This window comes from Lichenostomus cassidix, chromosome 29 (assembly GCF_008360975.1).
Source record: "Lichenostomus cassidix isolate B80296 chromosome 29, HeHo_3.0, whole genome shotgun sequence".
NCBI classification, from domain to species: domain Eukaryota; kingdom Metazoa; phylum Chordata; class Aves; order Passeriformes; family Meliphagidae; genus Lichenostomus; species Lichenostomus cassidix.
The window spans coordinates 2,868,541-2,884,231 of NC_139509.1; the positions used below are offsets into that span (position 1 = coordinate 2,868,541).

The 15,691-nt window shown below is 56.5% G+C and overlaps 3 protein-coding genes across 5 annotated transcripts; 1 reads left to right on the forward strand and 2 right to left on the reverse strand.

The window, feature by feature from the left end:
* Window positions 1-1,397: 1,397 nt before the first annotated feature.
* LOC146425935 (forkhead box protein J1-like) lies at window positions 1,398-4,210 on the forward strand. Its single transcript, XM_085041092.1, has 3 exons — window positions 1,398-1,611; window positions 2,209-2,739; window positions 3,593-4,210. The coding sequence occupies exons 2-3, from the start codon at window positions 2,260-2,262 to the stop codon at window positions 4,208-4,210; spliced, it is 1,098 nt and encodes a 365-aa protein (XP_084897218.1). The 5' UTR covers window positions 1,398-1,611; window positions 2,209-2,259.
* A 768-nt stretch (window positions 4,211-4,978) lies between these two features.
* LOC146425936 (rho GTPase-activating protein 9-like) lies at window positions 4,979-8,363 on the reverse strand. 3 transcript variants are annotated; one of them, XM_085041045.1, is made up of 5 exons: window positions 8,042-8,363; window positions 7,584-7,654; window positions 6,704-6,935; window positions 6,328-6,390; window positions 4,979-5,371 (listed from the first exon to the last, which is right to left on the reverse strand). In XM_085041045.1, the coding sequence occupies exons 1-4, from the start codon at window positions 8,298-8,300 to the stop codon at window positions 6,353-6,355; spliced, it is 600 nt and encodes a 199-aa protein (XP_084897171.1). In that variant the 5' UTR covers window positions 8,301-8,363; the 3' UTR covers window positions 4,979-5,371; window positions 6,328-6,352. The 3 variants fall into 3 exon arrangements, 2 of the variants coding, with proteins under 2 accessions (XP_084897171.1, XP_084897170.1); XM_085041044.1 differs by having other exon boundaries at window positions 6,328-6,393; XR_014846329.1 differs by having other exon boundaries at window positions 6,328-6,935.
* Window positions 8,364-8,527: 164 nt separating this feature from the next.
* LOC146425937 (LETM1 domain-containing protein 1-like) lies at window positions 8,528-14,936 on the reverse strand. The gene is made up of 9 exons (XM_085041018.1): window positions 14,708-14,936; window positions 13,989-14,167; window positions 13,564-13,679; window positions 13,325-13,407; window positions 12,078-12,264; window positions 11,890-11,991; window positions 11,350-11,502; window positions 11,113-11,209; window positions 8,528-10,593 (listed from the first exon to the last, which is right to left on the reverse strand). The coding sequence occupies exons 1-9, from the start codon at window positions 14,815-14,817 to the stop codon at window positions 10,523-10,525; spliced, it is 1,098 nt and encodes a 365-aa protein (XP_084897144.1). The 5' UTR covers window positions 14,818-14,936; the 3' UTR covers window positions 8,528-10,522.
* Between the last annotated feature and the right edge of the window lie 755 nt (window positions 14,937-15,691).

Sequence of the window (15,691 nt, forward strand, 5' to 3'; positions counted from 1 at the left end):
CACAGCAACTGTGGCCAAAAAGGTATTATGAGATTCGCCAACACCCGGAGAGGAATAAAAGAGGGCTTCTGCCTTGTGCTGCCTAGGCTTGGGGAATCTGCCCCAGGCAAGTCTCTTGGCAGCTGGGCAAGAACAAAAGAGAGAGCTCTGTGTGATTGTTTCCATCTTTTCAAGCGCAATCTGTCTGTCCTGAAAGGCAGAAAACAGTCCGCAGCGGCATCGTGTGGTGGTTTGATGAGCACTGACATTCTGGCTGAGCCAGAAAACGCTTGGCTTTTTCCTGGGCACTGTCAGTGCTCATTAAACCACCACACGATGCCGCTGCGGACTTGCAAAGGAAGCAAACGCATCTCGCATGTCTCCGAATCACCCAACGCGAGCAACCAAGCTGAAAACCTCACTGCTCGCGAATCCACTGTTTTCTGCCTTTCAGGACAGAAAGATTGCGCTGACCTTCCCTTTCCAACTACAAAATCTTATTTGCACCACACTCAAGAGGACACAAGAACTCCTAATAAATTTTTTCATTGTCTCAGTCCGGCTACAAACTTGAAAACATCTGGCAGAAACACAGCTCAGAAAAGTGCCAGCTGAGAAAGTTGTTGCTGACTCCAATGTCAGCTGCACCCATCGAGCTGCACCACCAGCCCTGGTATTTGCACTTTCTTTCTCAGCTCCTCATGAACCTTCAGTCTCACAAAATCAGGATCCAACCTGAACGGCCCCAGGGAATGCTGAGACACAGAAGGTATCAGGAGAAAAAGCTCAACAGCTTGGCTTTTCATTCCTACTGTAAAAGTTCCAGAGCTCCAGCCGATAGAAGTGTCTACGAGGAAAAGGCCTTAAATTCACCACGACCACCCAAGGTGTGGATCCAAAAGTGGTTTCTTTGCCAACGAGAGGAGCTATGAGCCCATCTCAAAAGGCAGGAATAAAGCAGCAGGCTCGGGTAGACCCTTGGGGAGGGCAGGGGGGCTCAGGGCTCAGTGAGGGATTTCTCTCCCAAACCAATGGCTGTGATCTTGTGAATCCAACAAGAGCAGAGCCCAACCTTTAATTCGAGGCTCTGCCAGCCCCACTTCAGCTTTGCCCTCAGGGCTCTGGGCGCCTCATGGCCAGAAGCGAAGCTGCCGAGAGCTGCAGAGAGCGATGGAATGAGGAATGGAGCGCTTGGGGGATCCCGCAGCTCCCTCCCTGCGGCCGCAGAGCGAGCTGACCGGCAACGGCTGCTGACCCTCTGCCCCAGGCACCCGAGCAGCCGCCGCCGCCCCGAGCCTCGGCTGCGGCCAAACAGCCCGTTTGCCCGTTTGTTTGGAAGAAATACCCGTTTGTTTCCCGGGAGCTCACCGCGAGCTCTCCGCTCCAAACGGCCGCGCAGCCCTCGAGCCGAGGGTTCCGCAGCGCTGCCGCCGCCCGAGCCCCGCCAGAGCCACAGCGGCCGCGCAACCCCACGGGCGCTCTGCATCTCGCTGTTCTCTCTGTCCGCTGGACCAAAATCCACGCCCGAATTCCGCATTTGCTATCTGGCGTCGGAGGCAGCGCTGCATCCCCTGCCCGGCACTCGCCAAAGCCTGAGGCTGCCGGCTTGCTCAGAGGGACGCTGCGTTTGGGGTGAGTCCCTGTGACCATTACTGCTGCGGGCTCGTTTTGGGGACCAGGGCAAGGGAGAAATAGCAAACAAATAACATCAAACCCAGGGAAGTTGGTGGCCGGGATAGGGCAGGATGGGATGGGATGGGATGGGATGGCATGGCATGGCATGGCATGGCATGGCATGGCATGGCATGGCATGGGGATAGGGATGGGGATGGAACAGGGTAGAGAACGTCTTTCAGGTCTTTTGGGTCGAGGTGTTGGACACAGAGAGCTTGTCCTGCTGCTCGTGGCAGGTGGGAGAAACAGCCTTGCTTGGTGGGATGGCAGGACAGGACGCGGGTTGTTTAAAGGCCAGAATGGGATGGTGTTTCTTTCATTCTTTCTGTGGCCCAAAGCTTGCTGGGCAGTGCCAGCCCAGCTGGGTTTGGGCAGCAATGGGGCACAGAGGGAATTTCCCCGAGGCTCAGGGCTGCTAAAAACCCTCAGGGAAGGCATTGTTGCTGCTCCCGTGCCTAGCACTGCCCAGGGATGAGGCTCAGCCAGCAGCACTGGCATCACCCATGCCCAGCCCTGCCCAGCTGCAGCAGAACCTCAACCCTGATCTCCTCGCAGCCTCTGCCCCATCCATTTCCTCCCCTTCACGTGAACACCAGACACCGAGGCATGGTGTGCTCCAGCGCCGTGCTCAGAGCTCAGGGACAGCCGAGCAGCAGCGAGGAAGAGCAGCATGGGGACAAACCAGACCTGCTGTGGCTGGCTGAGCTCACAGGCGCCCACATCGGCTTGCCTCCGCTGTGCCACGACCCCGAGGATCGCTGCAGCATCTGGGAGAACCTGGTCAGCCTGGTGGACTTCCAGTGCCCAGGCTTTCCCCTGACCGCCCAGGAGCTCTGCCACTACATCGACATTCCCCGCACAGCCTCCACCAGCACAACCATGAGTTTGCACCATGCTGGGGCTCAGCAGCCCGCGGGGGACATCGACTACAAGACCAACCCGGACCTCAAGCCGCCCTACTCCTACGCCACCCTCATCTGCATGGCCATGGAAGCCAGCAAGAAGCCCAAAATCACCCTGGCGGCCATCTGCAAGTGGATCAGTGACAACTTCGCCTACTTCCGCCCTGCTGATCCCGCCTGGCAGGTAGGAGGATATTTGGAGCCTCTTTGAGATGCCCAGGACTTTCCACAGCCTCCACCCTGCCAGGCAGCCTCTCCTGGCCGTGCTGGGTGCCACTGGCAGCAGAGCAGCACCGGCAGCTGCTGGGGAAGGGCTGCACCACCAAAGAGCACGGCTGAGCACAAACAACCTGGAGGAGGGGAAGAGCCTGGGGTCAGTTTGGGATTTAGGAGGTGCCTGTTGTGTTCCCAACCCCTGAGGTCCTCTTGGCCTCTCGTTCCCTACATTTCTGGAGCTCCTGTGAGCTCCCAAGTCCCTCGGTCAGGGCTGAGCAGACATTCAGAGGTCACCAGGTCGAGTATCCCTGCGTGCTGAGCTCCAAGCCCAGGACAGGAGGGATGGAGATGCTGCTTGCTGGACAAGTCCCTGGCTGGGCAGGTGCTGAGCACTAGTGCTGCTGCTGCTGCTGCTTTCCCAGCAGCGCAGAGTGCTTGGCTCCTGCCTCTGGACCTGCTGCTCCCTCTCAGGGCCACCTGGCTCCCCCAGCCTCCCCTGGGCTCTGGCAACTAGGGGAGCACTTAGAAAGGAGGAGTTGGCTGCTCTGGCTTTCATTCTGGGAGCCCCCCAGCCCTGGGCTATTTCCCCAACAAATGACTTTCCTTTCTCTCGGGTTATTCACCACACTCCAGGAACACTCAGGGATTCAGAGCATTTTCTGCAGCAGCCTGAGATGTCTTGACCTTGCCTTTCTGCTTTCATTTCCCAAAGCGACTCCCTGAAAAATGTGCTTTTTGCACCAGACTCCCCCCACATTTCAATCCCTCCCGCACCAGCAGACAAACATTCATCCCCGGGCTTTGTTCTCTTTTGCACCTAGAGCTCCATCCGGCACAACCTGTGCATCAACAAGCGCTTCATCAAGGTGCCGCGGCAGAAGGGCGAGCCGGGCAGAGGCGCCTTTTGGAAGCTTCACCCTCGCTATGCCGAGCGGCTCAAGAGCAACGCCTGCCGAGAGCGCAGGACACTCGCCCAGCACGTCCAGCCAGCCTCCACCAAAACACCCCAGCGAGAAGCTCAGAGCAGCCTCGGCTCCCTGCACAACCTGGAGCTGAGCACGGAGCTGCAGCAGCTGCTGCAGGAGTTTGAGGAGTTCGGAAAGAGCCACGACTGGAACGCCGTGGGGAGCGAAGGAGGCCAGCAGCCCAAGCCCACGGCAGTGGATGAGGCGTCTTGGCTTTGCAGCTTCGCCTCGGGCAGCCAGGAGGAGCAGAGCGAGCTGACCGAGCTGAAGGGTGACACCGACTGGGAAGCTCTGCTCAACAGCCACGCCGATGAAACCCTCATGGCCACAGCTTTCCTGGAGCAGGGCTGGAGTGAGGAGATGAGAGAGAACCTCTGCGGCTGCATCCCTCCGGAGCAGGGGGCTGAAAACATCCAGGCTGCTTTTCCGGAGGGGGATGGCATGGACTGGGACTTTCTGACCCATTTCAGTTAAGAATCTGCTAGGGAGCATAGATGGTAGATGGTAGATGATAGATAGATGATATTACATTATATATTATATTATATTATATTATATTATTATATTATATTATATCATATCATATATTATATTATATCTTATCTTATATTATATTATATATTATATATTATATTTATTATATTATATTATATTATATTATATTATATTATATTTATTATATTATATTATACGAGGTGGATTTAGGAGGGGCTTTGGGAGTCGTTGTAGATGGTTTAAGCTATGAGGTTTCTTTTTACTTCATTCTGTCCTGTATTTTCCTTGGGCAATGATGTTGGAGAACTGCACAGATACTTTGCCACTTGTTTAATTTTAGTAAAAAATTTTAAGTGATACAATAGAGAAAACCAAGTAGAGAAGAGCCTTGGAAAGAACCTTCCTTGGCCCTGCAGGGACTTGCTGGGGGTGACAAGGTCCGAATGCCAGGGGACTGTCCCTGTCCCTGTGCCATGTCCCCACCCAGCTCTGGACAGGCTCTGAGAAGCCCAAGTGGCTTCAGAGACCTTGTGGCTCTCAGGCAATGACTCTGTTAGAGATGCTAGATGTTAAATCATAGATTATAGATGACAAATGAGATTAGATAAAATTAATTTAGATTAGATAAAATGGATTTAGGAGGGGCTTTGGGGGTGGATTTAGATGGTTTTATAGACAAAGTTTCTTTTTGCTGCTTTCTGTTCTCTTTTTTGCTTGGGAAATTATATTGAAGAACTGCAGAGATACTTAACCATTGTAACTTCTTCCATTTTATTAACGATTTTTAAGAGAAATAATAAAAAATAAAGTAGAGAAGAACTGCTTCCTGAGTGCTTTTTAACCAGTGAACAAGTTTTTTCCAGCAGTCCAGATCCCTGAAATTCACCACCATGTGAGGCACAGGTGGAGCTTTGTACTGTTGGAAGGATTCCAGGAGATCTCCTGCCCAGGAACATCTCACCCAACCAGGTGTCCCCAGCTGGGCTCTGGAACTGAGCCACGGAAAGAAAGTCAATATTTATCCTGATGTAAATATACCTCTTGTACCGTCCATGCTCCACAAACTATGCAAGAGGATAAAGAAGGATGTGGGAAACACCTGAAGAGAAATTCTTGGTGTCTGAGGTGATGGAATCTGTGCTAAAAGGAGAAAAAAAGAGATACATGGTGGAGCAGGTGGATTGCCTCTTTCAGCAAAGCATCAATACAAATATCTCTTAATTTTTTTTTTCTTGTCAGCCAGGGGCTTTCTGCTGTCACACTAACAAGATTTAGAGCAGTAATAAAGATTTTGTAAATAAGGAACCACCAGGTTTTTTATACTGCAGGGAATCTTCAGATAATGCATATGAACAGGAGAAATAGTGCAGAAAGTTGTCCTATTTTGGGCTCCAATTAAGGCTGTGGTGGGTTAGGTGATATCCAAAAACATTCAGGCCTCAGTCCCTCCCAGCTACTTTAAAAAAAGTAATCTGTCCTGGCAGAAACCAGGACAACAGCAAATTATTTCTGTTCATAACCTAAGGAGGCAGTGTGGGTGTCTAAAGAACTGGAAAATAACAGATGTAATTATTTCCCATTTCCTGCCTAAAACCTGCAGGATCCACGAGGGATTTGCCATCAAGTGTATGATGTATTCTCCCCTCAAGTTCATCACCACTGTGTCTATTACTGATTTTTTCGTTTTCACTACCTGTGCTAGAAAAAAAAGGGTTATTATTTCATCCCTGGTTTCAGCTGGTGAGCTATGTGGTTATAATCCTGCTGGACATTTCTTTAAGCAAAATATCTTAAAGAAATTTGATTGAGAACTATTATCTGACAGTTACCAGGTGGTTAATTGCTGGCTAAAGCAGAAATTACAGTGCTTAAGACTAATCCACTGCTTATGTATAATTAAAGCAATTAATTAGAAAAGTTAATTAAAATCATGAATTCAAAAAAAATCATTAGGCAAGATACAATTTCCAACACTCCCTCACAGTTCCCCCAGACCCTCCACAGCACCCCAAATTCCCTCACAGCCCTCCTGCTGCTCCCTGCCATGTCACCCCGTGTCCCCAGGACACCCCGAGTGTCTCAGCATCTCCACTCACGGCTGGGGCTGCAGCTCCTCGCTCCTCAGGGCTGTAGTGGCCGAGGGTCCAGCCAGGGGTCACCTGCTGGGGGGAGGACAGTGTGGAAACCCCCCAACCCTCCCCAGGGCTCCCCATGACCCACCCGTGCCATTTCCACCCCATTCTCCAGCTCAGTCTCCAGGCAGGATGGGGAAAGGAGATATTGGGGGGAATTTGGGAGAATCGAGGAGTGGAGGGCAAAAGGGGGACTTTGGGGCACAATGTGGGGCAAGGGAAACACGAGGGGGGGTCTGGTGGGGCCATGGGTGGGCTGGGGGGGCAGACACGGGTGGGCTGGGGGTGCAGACCTCCCTGGGGGGAGCCTGGCAGAGTTCCCCCTGCCCCCGGTACCCACCCGGCTCTGTCGCCCCCACCCCGCTGCCCAGCCGCTCCCGGGGCCGCCGCGGGGGTTTCCAGGAGCTCCTGCCGCTCTCGGGGCTGTAGAAGAAGCAGCGGCCGCTCTCGGGGTCGCGGTGTCGCTCCCAGGACCCCAAAACCTGCAGGGGGGGCCCTGCCGGCACGGGGGGGGATGCTCGCTGCCTCCCCTCCGCCCTGGGGGAGATCCCTGCGGACCGCGGGGGGAACACCTGAGAAAGGGGCAATCAGCAGGTAACTCAGGTTGACTATTGAGAGACAGAATATGGGAATTATAAAACCTAGAAAAACGGGATTCCCTTGATCTTATCCAGATAAAAGGGACAAGAATCGGTTTGAAACCAGCACAGAAACCGCTGCTGAGAAATGATTTGCATAACCACTCCTATCCCGGGAAATGTGATGAATATTTATGAATTTTACCTATAATATTGGGTTGTTGGAAGTGCCCGGTGTGTGTGTTTGGAGGAGTGAATCCCCCACAGCCGGTGCACCGAATAAAAGCAAATAACCACTTCTCTGACTGTCTCTGAAGTGTCTCTGGGCTCCCTTGGGTGAATCACACCTGGGCAGGGCAGGATGACCCCCAGCCCCCTGTGCCCCCCTTGTCCTGCCCCCCACCCCATATCCCCCAATGCCCCCCCGCCCTGCCCCCCCCGCCCGCTGCCGCCCATCTCCCCCTCCCCATTTCCCTCCCCACCCCCGACTTCCTCCGCTGCCCCGGAGAGCGGAAAACGGCGGCGGGGGGTGAAGTTCGGGTTTTGGGGCGATTGGGGTGCAGGAGGGACATGGGGTGCAGGGCTGGGGGAAGGAGGGTGCCAAGGAGGGGGCACAGGGTGTCCTGGGTGTCACCCACTCACCCCGGTGTCCTGCTGGGGTTGGCACCGAGGGGGGGAAGTGGTGTCCCCATTTGTCACGGCACGGGGGGGACCTGCGGGGACACACAGAGCTCCTCCCGTGAGCAGCGCTAGGGCTCCGCAGGCCTGGGGGCAAAGAGAAGTGCACCCACCCACCCAAAATAATCCTCCGTGCAGCAGGTTGGGCGCACAGAGTCCCCACTCTCCTCGGTGCCAGCTCCGGTGTCCCCAGTGTGTCCCCAGTGTGTCCCCATTGCTCCCCGTGCCAGCCAGCCTGTGACACTCCAGCCCTTTGCGTCCCTCACGGGCATCTCCGATCTCTGTGCCCCCAAAGAGACCCCCAGACCCAATGTACCCCCAGCCCAGCACCCTCAGCGCTGTGTCCCCCACCCTGACCCCCAGTGTCCCCCAGCCCCATTCCCCTGCCACCCCAGACCCCCCCAGCCCCCCGCCCCGCTCACCAGTGGGTCTCTGGGTTTCGCTATTACCGGAGTCTTCCTCAGCCACGTAGGCGGCGGGGACGAAGAAGGGCCGCGCCCAGGGAGGGTCCCCAGGTCGCCTCACCTGCCACCAGTCCGGGGTGGCCCTGCGGAGCAGCAGCAGCCTCTCCCCCTCGGCCATGGCCACTTGTCGCCCGTCGTCCGCCCGGTACCGGTAACTGTACAGGGCACGGAGGGACACGGCCGGGCTGGCCCGGCGCCACCGCCACCCCGGCAGCATTGTCACCGAGCCTGGGGACAGCGCGACCCCGCTCTTGTCACCGGCAGGCACAAGGGATCGGGGTGGCATCTCACCCCCGCCCCCACCGTTGGCGCCAGGATGTGGTGACAGGGGCTGAGAGGTGACACGGGGCTGAGTGACACAGGGCTGGGAGGTGACAGGGGCTGGGAGGTGACAGGGGACAGAGTGAAAAAGCCACGCTTCAAAAAGCCACTGTCCACAAAGGAGACAGAGGAGTCCTGCAATTTTATTCGGATAAAGTGAGAATCCACTAAGCCATACAGCCGCGGGGTTTTGTCTCTCGAGGTTTTGGAGGATTCAGCTTCCTTTTGTCCTAAATTCCTTTCCCAATCGCTGAGGTACCAGGATAACAGCATTCCCGAACTGCCTACCTCGTATTTCCCCCCTTGAACACGGAGGGGAACATTTGATCGACATTTTCTCCCAAAGTTCAGAAATTCTGACCGCTTGGGCTCTGCAATGAACTTCACGCAGACCCATTTGTCCTCCTATCCTAAAATTCGGGATTTCAAACTGTCCAGTCAAAACGGCTGGGATCTGTAACAAACTTGTGCGGTTTGAAGATCGTGACAGGTTCTTTCAGACCCAGTCGTTGGCGAAGTCATTAACACCCATTTCTGCGACATTATCACCCATTTCTGTGACATTATCACCCATTTCTGCAACATTAACACCCATTTCTGTGACATTAGTGAAGATTCCCACCTGTCAAGTCATTTGTGAAGATCATAGCACTGATTTTCCCAATGAGAGGTGACAGGGCTGAGAGGTGACACAGGGCTGAGGGTCAAAATCCTTATTTTCCCGTATTTTTCATCCCCACGGATCCCCTGCTGTGGGGTGGATGGTGCTTCCCCAAAACACAAGAACTACCAGAATTTATCCTACTTTTAGTCAGATTTCAACTTTACTGGGGCAACCCAAGGGTATTTTTGCCCTTTAATATAATCTTTATTTTATTTAATCCACACTACCAGGTCCTGTTTGATCCTGGTGCTTCTGAGCCCCCATGCTCCCCAAAATCCGGGTGTCCCCCCAAATTCCTCCCAGCTCCCATTGGATTTTTCATTTTTATTTTCCCAAATTTTGTGAATCCAAAGCTTCTCCTCAATATTTTAATTTTTTTTCTTGCCTTGCCTGCTCTTTTTCCTGAATAACGCTGTATTTAAGGGGAATACATAAGTGAAAAAAGAAAAGAAATGGTTAAATTAGATGGGAGATGTGGCTGAAAACGAGTCAAACCACCTCCAGCGAATTCCTCATGAGGGAATCTACAATTCACAAAAACCAGCAGGAAGTGGTGAGGAAGGAGAATGAGTTCTACCACTTTTTACCCCAAATATGCTTCAAAAAGGACACTTTCCAGGTGTCCCCATACCCCCTGTCCCCTCACGGGGTACACAGAGCCAGCAAGGGCCCCCAAAGACACCAGAGCCACCAATTCCTTTGGGCTTTAATAAACCACCGAAGTTTGGGGTAAATCCACTTGCCAGCAGGAATTCCTCATGCAGGGTGGGATTTAACCCCCAGAAGTCCCTGGAGCCACCACTGCCGAGTGGGAAATGCAGGGGAAAAGGTCTAAAAAAGCTTCAAGAAGGCTGAATTTGGGGGCCACAGCGGGGAGCCTTCCCACCCCTGGAGTCAGCAGTGGCATTCCCAGCCCCATCCATCATCCATCCTGCATCCATTCCATATCCATCCCATATCCATCCATCCATCCCTCTGCTCCAGCCAAGCCCCAAAACCCCCACAAGGCTCTCAGGAAGGTCCCAAAAGGATTTGGGAGGCTCTGAGGGGAGCTCGAGGGTGTTTCTGAACCTCTGAAGGTGGAGTGTTCAAGTTAAGACTGCTCAGTAGAGAAAAGAAACACAGGAAAACTCTCCAGCACGGAGTCACGGCCACCAAATCCCACGGGAAGCATCCACCAGATCCCACAGGAAGCATCCCCAGGTCAGGGAGCCACTCGCTCCCTCCCGTAATTAACGGGATGCAGTTAATTACTGGGATAACGAAGCCACCTCTCCTGGCTGTGCTTGGCCTCTGACAGCTCCAAAGGAAGGGAAAACCCAGCGAAACACTGGGATTTTGGCAGCACCAGGCTGGGAATCACCGGGTTGGGGCACAAGGCTGAGGTGAGGGACAAGCAGCTGTCACTCCACGATCTGTCAGGGCACCAGGCTGGGCTGAGTGGCACGTGGCTGTCACTTTGGGGCCTGGCTGTAGTTGAGGGACAGCAGGACCATGCTGTGGGCCAGGAGTGAAGCTTCGGAAGCTGGAAGAGCACAGGAGGAGGGTAAGAGACTGGGGGGCACTGGGCAGACTGGGAGAGCTAGGCAGGGCACAGGGTGGGCCCTGGGTGGGTTTTGGGGACACTGGGCAGACTGGGATGGGAAGGGCACTGGGATGGGCACAGGATGGGCCCTGGGTGGGTTCTGGGGACACTGGGCAGACTGGGATGGGAAGGGCACTGGGATGGGCACAGGATGGGCCCTGGGTGGGTTTTGGGGACACTGGGCAGACTGCGAGAGCTGAGATGGGAACTTGGCAGATTGGGAGCACTGGGTTAGGCATGGGGGGAACACTGAGCTCCTCATCCCACATTTCCCTCCCCACTCCTGTTTTCCTTTTCTCAGGGCTGAAATCTGCCTGTGGGTGATTGGGCACAAACATGGGCAGCAGCCTAGATGGGGACAAAGTCCCCCCATGCCCCCAGAATTCCCCATGAGTGACACTCCCTGTGCCCAGAGATGCTCAGGAGGGTTTTGAGTGCCATCCCCACCCCAGCAGGTACCTTGGAGCTCACAGGACAGCCTGAGCCACTGCTCCAGCCACGCTCGGCACTCGGCCTGGCCCAGGTGAGTGGAGTTCAGCCCACGCAGGTAACAGGCCTGGGGAGACATGGCCACAGTCAGGATGGACATCAGCATCACACCACCTGCCCACCGTGGGTCTGGGGGACCCCCAAGGCCATGCTGGTGACACCTGGGGTGACACAAGCCCAATGGCAGGTGTGCTGAGGTGTTCTCACCGCTCGGAGCTCCTCCTCAGAGAGCTGCCCCGGGCCCAGGTGCAGCAGGGCGTGGTCCAGGTGTTGGATCTCCAGGACGTGGCTGCGCAGGCGATGGCGCAGGAGAAAGGCTGGTAGGTGTGGGGTCAGGAACAGCACCTGGCTCAGGGCTCTCTGGGGAGGAAAAGGTCACCTGTGACACGTCCAACCCCTCCTAAAACAGGGGTGGGACCCATTCAGGCACTTCCACCTGCCCAGGTGGCTCCAAGCCCTGTCCAACATGACACTGAACACTTCCAAGGATGGGGAAATCCCTCCCAGTGCCTTCCCACCTTCACAGGGAGGAATTCCTTCCCCAAATCCTCCTCTGGATTCATTCCCAGCAGCTCCACATCCTTCTAATGTTGGTGGCAGCACTGCAGGTGGGGTCTCACCTGAGCCCCCCTCACAGTGTGGGGATGAACCCAGGAGCTGAAGGCACCTGTGCAGCTTTTCATGCACATCTGGACTGGTTTTGGGGCACACCTGAATGGGTCAGCATCTGGACTGAGCTGAACTCACCACATGATCCACCTGGAGACTGTTCAGTGCCAGCAGAGACCCAGAGAACAAACTCCTCACGGCCAGGAGCTGCGCCAGGTGTGGCTGAGCTCCTTCCTGCACCTGAAAGGAGTGCAGGTGACACCTCTGACAGGTGACAACAATCCCCGCTGGCCCAAGGGGCGGTGGTGGCACCGCAGGGGACACACCTGGGCACAGAGCTGCTGCAGGAGCTGCCGGGGCTCGGGCTGGGGCAGGGAACTCGCTGCCAGCGCCAAGCTGCGCACCACGTCGGGGTAAGAATCCCTCCGGATGGAGTCATAGGCGTCCAGGAACTCCACCTGCTGCTTGGGCGTCCAGAAGTAGCGGATCAGGAGCTGCCGGGGGAAGAAATACCTGGCAGAGGAGAGGAGAAGGATTCAGGGAGGGAATGAAACATAGGGGAGGGCAGAGCAGGTGGATTCCAGGCTGAGGAAAGAGGACAAGGGAAGTCCTGGGCTGGGGCAGCACAGTTTGACCAGGAGCTGTGGGTGTTCATTCCCAAAGGTTAATTCCCATTCAATCAGGGAATCCTCATTCCTGGAAAATCCTGAGGTTAAGGATGGACAAGCCTGAGGTTGTCAGGTCCAGCACTGGCAAGGCCACCACTGACCATGTCCCCAAGTGCCACATCTACACAGCTGTTAAATCCCTCCAGACATGGGGATTCCCCCCTGGCCTGGGCAGCCTGTGCCAAGATGGGACTGCCTTTTCCAGGAGGAATTTTCCCTAAAATCCAACCTCAACGTCCCCCTGAGGCTGTTTCCTCTGGTCCTGTCACCTGGGAGCAGAGCCTGACCCTCACCTGGGAGCAGAGCCTGACCCTCACCTGGCTGCACCCTCCTGTCAGGGGATTGTGGAGAGCCAGAAGGTCCCCTGAGCCTCCTTTCCTCCAGGATGGGAGCCCTTAGCTGCTCCTGTCCCTGGCCTGGAACATTCCATGCTCCATGGTGAGCCAAAGGCAGGATCCAGGCTGGTCAATCCTCACCCCATCAGCCTCATCTCCTCCATCCCACAGATCCAGCCTGGCCCAATCCCTCTGTGGAGCCTTCCTGTCCTCCAGCAGATCCACATTCCCCATGTCCCCTCTGAGCTGAGGTCACAGGTAAGGACAATAAGCAGGACTTGGAGCACTGGGGGCATGGGAGGAGGGCAGGATGGGCAGCAGAACTGCAAAATCCCAGGGAGGATCTCTCTGATTATTATTTATTTTATTAAATTATTTTAATTGATCCCACGATTTCTCCAGGTGGAATGCCAGCCCCAGGAGCTCAGACTGCAAATCCAACACTCACCTCCTCAGGATTCAGGTGTTTGTCTTTAGGGAGAGCCCAGCCAGATTCCTGGCTCTAAAAATCCCAACCCCACAGAATTTAGGCATCAGGGACCCCAAGGATGGGGGAACCCCAGTACTCACATCAGCACAATGACCAGGAAGTTGGCAAAGGGTGGGATGGCGATGATCCCGATGGGAATGGCCTTGAGCAGATCCCTGCGGAACTGCCTCCAGAAGGAGGGAAGAGAGTCAGCATCCCACACCAAACTCCCAAAATTCCCCACCCTGGCGCTCCCAACCCCTGATTTTAGGCAGGGAATGTGTGCCAGAGGAATCCCAGCCCCTTTCACAGGGGGGCAGAGCAGGAGCAGCTGGCTCACCTGGCGCAGCCGCTCCATCTCCCGGTACGGGAGCTGCTGAGTGCTCAGCCGCTGCCGGGACATCTTGGATCTGATCCTGCTGACCTCCTTCACTTCCAGAAAGAGCGCCTGGACTCCTGCAGGGACAGAACTCCCTCAGGCACTGATTCCCAGGAAACCCCCCAGGCCACAGTCCCCATTCTACCTGGAGAAGCTAAATGCATCCTCCTCCCAGGAGCCACCTTCCAAGATTCCCCATTTGAGACTTACTTTGTTGAGACCCAGATGTTTGGGCTTCCCCATTAGCACCCCTCATTCAGGATCCATTTATTGGGATACCCTTTTTTGGAACCCCCTGCCCTCTTTGAGACCCACTTTTTTGGACCCACTTTCAGTTGGAACCCAACTTTCTAGGACCTCCATTTGGTGTTTCCCTTGGGACTCACCTGTTTTGAAGGTGCTGTGCAGGACGTAGAACCTGGGGAAGCTCCTCTCCAGGTACCTCTCGAACCTGGCGTTGACCCGCTGGGCTGCAGCGACCACGGCGGCCACGAGGGCACGGGAGGCAGCGCGGGTGGAGAGGGAACGCACCTGGGACCTGCGCACCTGGAAACACACCTGGGACCTGTGCCCCGCCCCCCGGGTCAGCTCTGGCCGGGTTTGGGGCTCCCAACGCCTCTGGGGAGATGGAAGGGAGCTGGGATCCCCCCGGGCCGGTGGGGTGGGAATCAATCAGGGTCCAGGGGGATTGAGGGGCTCTGGTTGATTCCAGAATTGCCGTGGCGGGCAGGGGAGGGGATCGGGGCGGAGAGAAACGGGTGGCAACGGGGCAGGGAAGAGCAGCACGGTAACGGAAAGGTTGTGTGGTAACGGGGGGCACCGAGGGCTGGGGAACAGGGTGTGGGGACATGGCCAGAACCGGGGATAACGGGAGAGGGCGAGGAGGGTAAACTGGCGGGGTGTTTTGGAGAAGGGTGACGGCTACTATCGGTGTTAGGGCGGTGTGATCGGTATTTCGGGGAGGCTGCGGTCAGTATTGGAAGGGTCTGGACTACGGTCGGTGTTTTGGGGAGCGTCAGGGCAGCGGTGGGAGCGGCTCACCCTGACGGGGTGTGTCCCGGCCGGTGCAACGGGGCATGGCTACCCCGCGGGGCTCCCCGCTCACCTGCACAGCCCCAGCGCGATCTGCGGCTCCATCCGCCCCCGAGGGGGGCTCAGGGCGGCGGGGCCGAGGCGCCAGATCCCCCCGCGGGCGGCGGCCCTGGACAGCGCCATCTTGGCGGGTCACGGGGCGGCGGTCACGTGGGGCTCTGAGCGCTGATTGGCTGCCGCGCCGGAAGTGCCCCTGCCCGGGGCTGAGCCCCCCCATTGCCCCGAGACCCCCGGGTGGAGCGAGCGGAGCGTTCTGCCCTGGATATCCCTAGCTCTCCGTTAACCCCGGGGATCCGCACCGGGACATCCCCAGCTCTCCGTTAATCCCGGGGATCCGCTCCGGGACATCCCCAGCTCTCCGTTAATCCCGGGATCCGCACCGGGACATCCCCAGCTCTCCGTTAACCCCGGGGATCCGCACCGGGACATCCCCAGCGGGACATCCCCAGCTCCGCGGTCGGCCCGGGGGTCGCGGCTCTGTCCCGGGCTGCCCGTCCCGGTGGTTCCGCGCTGGGCCAGTCGGTGACCGCGGCCGGCTGAACCGGGACCGTCCCGCCGCTTCACCGGGGTTTAAACCCTGTCTTCCCCTTGGGGGGGCTCGTGGAGGAGCTGCTCCCCGCTGTCCCCGGCCGGCCCTGGGCACGCCAGAAGCCAAATATCCCGGAGGAGGAACCGGGATCCCCCGAGCCCCATCCCGGTGCCTCCTGCTCCGCCTGGGCCTCCCGGGGCTCCGGGACCGGGCAGGGCCCTCCGTCTGTCGCTCCTTCCCTTCCCCGAGCAGCTGAACCGGTTCTGCCCGCAGGCCCTATGTGGGTCATGTTTGTTTTCCTCATTCCAGGCGCCGGAACAAACGGTGTCCAAAGATTTTTAGGAAACACCCTGAGCCCTGAAGCCCCATGTGGGTCATATCTGTTTTCCTCGTCCCAGGTGCCAGAACAAACAGGGGATTTTCGGGAAACACCCGCAGCCCTGAGCTCTGTTCGGGAACACCTGCAGC

Coding starts and splice junctions, on each gene's coding strand:
- LOC146425937 (XM_085041018.1), bottom strand. CDS start 14,817: ATGGCGCTGTCCAGGGCCGCCGCCCGCGGGGGGATCTGGCGCCTCGGC. Junction 12,265..13,324: donor TTCCTGGTCATTGTGCTGAT/GTGAGTACTGGG, acceptor CTCCTCTGCCAG/GTATTTCTTCCCCCGGCAGC. Junction 11,503..11,889: donor GTCTCCAGGTGGATCATGTG/GTGAGTTCAGCT, acceptor TTTCCTCCCCAG/AGAGCCCTGAGCCAGGTGCT.
- LOC146425936 (XM_085041044.1), bottom strand. CDS start 8,300: ATGCTGCCGGGGTGGCGGTGGCGCCGGGCCAGCCCGGCCGTGTCCCTC. Junction 7,655..8,041: donor CGAAACCCAGAGACCCACTG/GTGAGCGGGGCG, acceptor GTGTCCCCGCAG/GTCCCCCCCGTGCCGTGACA. Junction 6,394..6,703: donor GGTGGGGGCGACAGAGCCGG/GTGGGTACCGGG, acceptor TCCTCCCCCCAG/CAGGTGACCCCTGGCTGGAC.
- LOC146425935 (XM_085041092.1), top strand. CDS start 2,260: ATGGTGTGCTCCAGCGCCGTGCTCAGAGCTCAGGGACAGCCGAGCAGC. Junction 2,740..3,592: donor CTGCTGATCCCGCCTGGCAG/GTAGGAGGATAT, acceptor TTTTGCACCTAG/AGCTCCATCCGGCACAACCT.